This window comes from Verticillium dahliae, genomic scaffold (assembly GCF_000150675.1).
Source record: "Verticillium dahliae VdLs.17 supercont1.24 genomic scaffold, whole genome shotgun sequence".
Classification (NCBI taxonomy): Eukaryota; Fungi; Ascomycota; class Sordariomycetes; order Glomerellales; family Plectosphaerellaceae; genus Verticillium; species Verticillium dahliae.
The window spans coordinates 381,753-389,202 of NW_009276937.1; the positions used below are offsets into that span (position 1 = coordinate 381,753).

Below are 7,450 nucleotides of genomic sequence, written 5' to 3' on the forward strand. Positions count from 1 at the left end.
TGATCATATGTGCCGTAGCTAGTCAAGTCAGCAAGTAATCCGATACACGAAAACGCCCGCGATTCTACTCACATTGCCTCCAACCTTCCCATCGGTGCTCGCGGAGGGCACTGGGTCCAGTGCTCGTACTCCATACTAAGTTCTCTGTCAGCCGGATTGAACCGATGAACATGTGATTGAAGAAACGTACAAGGGCTTGCCGCCTGAGAGGAGTCCTTGGTAGACATCCATCTTGGAATACCACCAAAAGAGGTCTCGTAGGTGCTCATACTGCTCAATATCGCGATCCGTGTAGTACAGCCCCGAGAGCGTGGTGCCCTCCTCGTAGTCCACATTTTGGCCTGTGATCTCGCTCAAAAACCCCAAGTCGAGGTCATCAAGGTCAATCTTGTCAGCCTCACCATTATCGTGACCCATGAAAAAGGGGTCCAGGGGTTGGTTTCGTTCTTGCTCAAACATAGCCCGTCTCGCTCTTTTCAGCGGCAGTATGTTTCTGGTCATGTCTCGGAATGGTATCTCCTTAAACAGCAGTCTCGCTCCGAGAAGATGTTGACACCAATTCGAATGGTCCGAGTTCCAGACCTCGAAGAAAGCCAAGAGCAGCGTCGACGCCAGCGTTGCAGGCTGTGTCCTCTTGGTATGGCTGCGGACGTTGCGTGCAATTCGTCTGATGGCCAGGTGATAGTGCTTCATGGCTGCCGTCGGTGGCAACGCCTTGAGCCTTGCGATCTGTAATGAACCGATGGCAAGCATGGATTGCAGGAGTGCGGGGTGATGGAAGGCCACGATGGGGAAGGTGTCTAGAATCGTGAGTCTATGCCCCGAAGACGCTACAAGACTTCACTTACATGTCCAGATGCTATGATTGGAGTTGGGGGCCTGGTGGTTACCCATCATCTTTTCCTTGTGATCGAAAGGATGTCGTTCGTAAAGAGACATACTCGGCCCGGTAACGTTGACAAAGTGCCAGAAAAGCGCAGCCGTCTTACTGTCGTTCAAAGGCGAGTTGATCGCCTGCGGAATGTATGATGTAAGGGTTTCGTCGTTTGCAAACGCCGTGAAAGTTCGCATCTCCGTGCCGAACCCGTCCAGAGGGCCGTCCATGTGGCTTTGCACCAAAGTTCCGTATGTGCTCTCACGCGGGAGTGCCTCGAACTCATCCTCCGACTCACCCATCGAGGCGTCCTCGTCTGAATACACATGCTCCCATTGGGTTCGTTCTTGCACCTCGTCCATCGGAACCTCAGTGTCCTGAAAACCGGGACCGCTCGCCGCAACCTCATTTTGCGCGGCGTAGCTTTTCGTCTGAGTGTGGCTCGAATCCCCGAAACCATGGAATCCATCCTCTTCTTTCGCGGGCGATGGAAGATACTGTTGGCCCTCGCTGTGCTTCCGCTGTTGATGCACGGACGCAACAGGCGCTATGTATGCCGTATTTGCTGGTACAGGAGGTTGCTCGTAGGAGCCCTGGTTGAAGCTATACGTCGACGATGCCGCAGCGCTTGGCTGATGTTGTTGGTATGCCTGATAAGATTCCCCATAGGGAACCGGTGGGTAGTTCTGGAAATCGAGTGTCATTGGGGGCTTGGGGGCAATGGCAGCCAGAGGAGGGGCGTGCGATGAGGGTTTCGACTGCTGGTTTCCGTGAGAGACAAGATTTTGCTGCTGCGTCGACTCTGGAGGATAGACAACGGGACCGAAGGAGCCATTCTGGAAGGCTCCGAGAGGGTCCTTGAAGATGACGCGTTGGTTGTAACCTTCGCAGTTCCTCTTCGACTTGGTACAATTGTTGCAGATGGGCCTGCCCTCATCGCACTTGATGCGGCGCTTTCGACAAGCTTCACGATATGTCAGAGGCTAAGAGCAAGGTGGGGGAGAGAAGGGTGACCCTGTGTGCAGTAGGGGCCCCAGAGGACAACATACTAAGACAGCCCGTCTTCGTCCTCTTCCGAACAGCAGCCTTCTTGCGAGCTGCCTCATCCTGGTCGTCGTTGTCCCTGTCATCCGCTGGAGGCTTGATCGGGGTTTCCTTTGCCTCCTGGGCTGCAGACGATGCTGACGAATCCATCTTCGTAGATGCTAGTTTGCTAGCGACGTTGGCTGGCTCAAAAGGAGTCGCATGCCACGAAAGTGAGATACAGGTCGGAGGAGCCACTTGACATAGCCGGTACTTCAATGTCAAGGCGCCAGCAGCAATCCGATGACTGAGGCCACCGTCGCGCCTATAAGTGCACACACAAGTCGACGGGCGTGAGAAAGCACCCTGGAAAGGTAGGGGCGGGCTTCCGGGAGGACGAGCGCTTCTATGCTATATGTAATGGAAGCAACCGAAACATGCCGGTGTAACCTGGGATATTGGGGATAGGGCTCCTTATGATTGTGGATACGGTTGGACAAGCAGCGTGGGCTCGTGCTCCATTCAGGTTCAGGACAAGAGGGCTTGAGGGGTAATTGGACCAGGCCTGGGTCGGTCTTCGGGATGCAGGTGAGAACTGTCTGCGATGGAGGAATGCGGAAGAAGAAGGGCACGGCCTGACGAGGCTCAGTCGCTCCTTGGGACTCTGAACGCCCGAGTCCTGTCCGGATTGCTGGGTAAGAAACGGAAGTTGACTGATGAGAGCGCGGCGTTTTTTGGACCCGTCTGTCAAGCTGGCATCGGAGAAGGATGGATCGTGTGTGTCCGTCCGGCTGGCGCTCAATCCTTTAGATACTCGGTGATTCTGGTGTGATGCAGAGCGAACATGGGTATTCGCGTTGGCGGCCTGCATGAAGCAGGAGCCGAGGAACAGTGAGGGGCGACGGACAGGGACAGGCAGACTTGGCGAAAAGAAGAAGCACGAGAAAAGGGTAAAGGGGCGATTGGAGACCAGCCAGAAGATGAAGCTCTGAAGATGATGGAAGGATTTAGAGTGAGTGGGGCTGCCCTAGACTTGGCCTCTTCGGTACAACATTTGAATAGAGGTACCTCCCCTCGCCATGAGGTTGTTGTGCCAGTGGGTGTACCCTGAGCCGAAGAACCAACGACGGCGTTGGCTTCCATTTAGTGAGGCTGGGCCAGGGGATTCGGGGAGGGGAGGGGGTTTGCCCAGGGATCGATCCCGTCGTGATGGAGGGGGTCTTGCAAGGCTTGTGCCGGAAGGTTTTGCCAGTTCAGCGTTCTCCAGAACAGGGATGCGGACTCTGGTCTCTAAATGATTCACCTCTACTGTAGGCACATAGGTGGGTTGCTGAGCAGCACGACGCCCATGTCCAGTCCTGTCCTGTCACTCTGAGTCGAAGAATCCCCTCGGTTCTCTCTGCTTCGTCGCTGCCTTCCCAAGTGGCTCCTCAGATGGTCACTGTTCGGCCGGCATGTCTTGGCATGTGCTTTCGCTGGCAAACGACCCGCAGCGATGTGGCCTGGACCTCAGAGTGGCTTTGGGGCTAAATGGGTTGATGATCATCCGAAAGAGGTTCGGTCACAGATTTCTCGCCATTCGTGTCCCGGTCTAAGGAAAGCTATAGTGGATCAGAGCGCACGTCCTGGTGCGTAATGGAGAACAAGATGATCTGCGACTTGCCTTGAGCAAGAAGCAGCTTCCGGTCTGGCCGCGCTCACTTCTCCCAGTACATAAGGTTTTCGTGGTGCGAGACACACTAATTGGTGGCACTCGACATTGTCCTCGGCAGTCGATAGGCTATGTTTGTATGTAAGGTAGGCACTGTAGAGCCACACGGGTTACTGATCGTGCTGCTTTTGCGACACCATTGTTGGCCCCCCCCCCCTCCCCCCTGGAAAAAAAAAATAGCCGTCATGATGGTCCAGGGTGGTCGGATGCGTGAAGAACATGGCAGACGCCTACCGTCTTAGCTTCGGTTCATGGGGAAACCGACAGCTCGGCTTGTCTACATACGGTGTGGTGCGGTACGCGATGATACCCTGAAAGGGCCAAGTAGGGAGAAGACACTACCGGCAGACCAGGAGACAGGCCACCGGCATCAGCTGCCGACAGGCACACCTCACATGCGACCGTGTCTTGCGTGTCTTGTCTCCAGCGCGCGGCGTTGCCTTGTAACGTGGTTGGGCCTGATCTGGGCTGGGTCGGTAGTTGTGGGAATGGCCTTATCTCGCCTCCACCCTCTTCGGCTGCTTCGGTCCCCTCTAGTCGTCTGAAGGCTTGACCGTTGAGCGTCCGTGGAAGGGAGCTTCCCGGACAGTCAGTGGTTGAGCCAGCAGTGGTCGCAACACAGCGGGCATGCCAGGCGCGGAGTCGTCAGGTGGTTTCGGCTTTCCCGTGCAACACAAACCACAGCGTTGTGCAGGGGCGGACACTGCGAAAAGCTGTTGGACCAGTGCATCCACAAATACAACCTGCGATCTGGGCGCCGTGGACCTTGTCCCCGCACACCTTATTGATTGTCAGGCATGACAAGCACCAGTCGGGGACGAATAACGGGGTGTCTTCATCGCAGTCAAGAGGGCTTTCGTTGTTGTTCGCAACGGGGGGAGGCTCGTGTAGAATCGCGTCATGACGACTCCTCCACACAGAGCCATTGCTCAAACCAAAGAGAGGTGATCCAGGCGGTTGATGATTCAAAATTGTTGACATGGATGCACAACTCAATCGGAATTAGCAAGAACCGAAGCGCTGGCTGTCCAACCTCACCCCACCCAGTCTCAATGGAACCAGATCCAGGTTGCCTCTCTAATAAGCATGGCAAAATAACTGCAAGGGCCGACCGTTGTAGTGGGGGACAAGGGCCAGCGGGTTAGATTCCCCAGTGTCACCCAATGTTGACACCCATCATCTTACTTTGAGGTACCGAGCTTCGACTTACATATAGGCAGCCCAGAACACGGCACACCAGCACCGATGCTGCTGGAGCGGCAGGCTTCGACTGATTCAGCAGCTAACCAATGACGTGGATTGTGCCATGCCTACCCTGCTAAAGGCTTATTATGTTGAGCGCGATGTGGCACAGTCTCGTCGTACCTCAGAAACATGAGGCAGGAAGACAAGCAAAGAGGTAGGTACCTGATGTCTGACCCTCCCAGGATGTAAGAATGGGACACAAGATGCATCCACAACCACAGGGTCGGAACAAAATCTGTGTTTTTTTTGGTGTTGGGCCCGACCTGTCAACAACAGATGCTGCGGACGCCCGGGCTCCCGGCGCCATAGCAAACTGTCCTGGTATCCCGCAAGCAAGGGGAGGTACGGCAAGAAAACACATACGGAGTGAGTGGCGGTGGGTACTGTTCAGAACGGGTGCCTGCTTGCCTTAGCCTGTGCTTTGGAAACGCAAGACGAAGTTCGGTCTTGACTGGAATACGAGAAGGGCAAGCTCAAGGGGGTGCATTTCCGCGAGTCGTGTGGTGTCTCTCGCACGAGATGATGTCGCGGGGTCGGGCGTCCTCGACAGTTGCATGGCTTTTCAGACCTTGGCGGCGTACCATGTACTTGTGCCTCAGTACGGATCCTCAATCTCTTAGTGCAAGGCACTGTCCGCATCTCTCCTGAGACCGTGTACATGTACATGTAAAGGGCGGTGGGCCGTCTTAAGTCTTGATATGGTAGCAGCTTCAACGTACTAGAGAAACCGTCGATTGGGATGATACGTGTGCAGAGAGGGGAAGAAGAGACGTGGAAGTGCAATGGTGCTACATGTAACAGCCACGCAGCTCCCACCTCCCATGGTGATGTGCATGAGTGAGCCTGGCAAGGCGGAGAGGACCCTTGGGCCGATGTCATGTACATGGCGCCAGCCCAGCCTGTAATGAGGTCGACGTGGAGAGAAAAGGGAGCCAGCGGGCGGGTCCCCGGTTCTTCTGCCCTGGCGTGGTCGGTGGTGGGCTGGATCATCGCCACGGTTCTGAGAGGTTCCGGGACGCAAAGAGCGCCTCGTGAGGTCAGTGGACGAATAACAATGTTAGTGGCCTCGTTCGAATGTGCATTCAAAGCCACAACAGACGCCATGGGCCAGGATTTTCAGGCGGTCTGGGATATGCAGAGGAAGAGATGAGGGGCAAACAGTAATATGTGCCGAGATGAGGCTGGGCAACGGTCGGCTGGTCAATGTCGTTATATTGGTCGGATGAATTTGCGGTGCTGCATGACGATTATGAGAACAAGAGAGGTCGTTCTGGATCAGGATGTGTGCCTTGCCAGTGAACAGGGAGATAGATGCAGGATCAAGGGCGCTTGCTAGGCTAGGCAGATCGAGCTCCGTGCCTCGTTCTGCTTTGGTCGGATTTTCACCTTGCCGATCTTCTGGTTGAAGGAGGTGGGGGGAGTGTTTCGTTTCTCCCATTGGACTGAGGAAACCAGACCAGACGGCGTTTCTGCGTCTCTTCCTCAGCGAGGCTTTTGCCCTCCATCTCTCCCGCTTTGTGGGATTGTTTTTGGGCGGCGAGATGAGGTGGAGATACAGGCCGTACATGTAGCAGCTTGTAGTTACATGGTGGCATGCATACTGAGAGCTTAAGTGCATATGGGGTGAGGCACAGACGGGACATTCCCATAAGGTAACTCGAGGTTTTGGAGTGACGGAGCTACCAAACTCGACCTCGTAGGTTGTTGTGGGTTCAACAGCTTCTACAAGGCTCTTCCTGGATGCAACAGGGGAGGTGTGCACTTCCGCATTGTTCTTGCTGCAGAGAGACTTCCTGCACTGACCACCTCTTGCCTGCCACTGACCTGCCCAATGGGGGGTCTGTTTCCGGCTGGGGGTGAACAACAAGTGGCGGCGGTACTGAAGTGGCGTCCTGGCACAGGGTGTGAGGGTGCTGGGGGGTGCATGCCCTCAGCATGGGGGTCCATGGTGGAAAAAAAAACTTCAACAGTCCAAGACCAAATAGTCGAGCTCTGGTTGGCAGGCAAGACGACTGCAAACCTCACCACGGGCACCTCACATTGAGAGATCACCACCTCTCAGCCAAATCTGGACTCACTGACGCATCTTGGTCGCCTCACAAACCTGGCGGCTTGTGGTGAGACTTTTCCATCAGCGCAACAAATCTCACCACTACCTCTCTTAGACACAAACCCAGCCACGTCCAACGTCTCTCATCACGTGAACACCCATCATGTTCGCCGTGCCCGGTTGGTCCGTCTCGGCCGATGCTCTCAAGCCTGAGACGCAGGTCAAGGAGTCGGCTTCCAAGCCCAGCAAGCGCAAGAGGGCTGGCGCCGGCGGCGCGAAGCAAGAGGTGACCACGGACAACGTCGCCAACCTGTGGGAGCGTGTCATCGAGGGCAAGCCTGCACCGCAGAGGAAAAAGGCGAACAAGAGAATCAAAAAGGCAGCTGCCAAGCAAAACGGCAAGCGGAAAAGGTGTCAACCAAGGTATAGCTAATGTGTGGGGACGGCCGAAGACGGCAGTGCCGTGACCAAGGATGAGCCTGAGCGCGACGGCGCGCCGGCAAAGGACGGCCAGGAGCCTCCGAGGAAGAAGACGAAGAAGGAAAAG

At 55.5% G+C, this 7,450-nt stretch overlaps 2 protein-coding genes across 2 annotated transcripts in view; one reads left to right on the plus strand and one right to left on the minus strand.

The window, feature by feature from the left end:
• VDAG_08992 (uncharacterized protein) overlaps window positions 1-2,068 on the minus strand; it is a gene marked incomplete at both ends in the record, with an annotated part of 3,727 nt that extends 1,659 nt beyond the window's left edge. Inside the window, 4 exons of the mRNA XM_009656795.1 lie at window positions 73-110; window positions 191-830; window positions 990-1,838; window positions 1,924-2,068. Coding sequence (XP_009655090.1) covers window positions 73-110; window positions 191-830; window positions 990-1,838; window positions 1,924-2,068 — 1,672 coding nt within the window. The remainder of the gene's footprint in view (window positions 1-72; window positions 111-190; window positions 831-989; window positions 1,839-1,923) is intronic.
• Window positions 2,069-7,066: 4,998 nt separating this feature from the next.
• The window catches only part of VDAG_08993 (ribosomal RNA-processing protein), a gene marked incomplete at both ends in the record, with an annotated part of 1,593 nt that continues 1,209 nt past the window's right edge, over window positions 7,067-7,450 (plus strand). Inside the window, one exon of the mRNA XM_009656796.1 lies at window positions 7,067-7,326. Coding sequence (XP_009655091.1) covers window positions 7,067-7,326 — 260 coding nt within the window. The remainder of the gene's footprint in view (window positions 7,327-7,450) is intronic.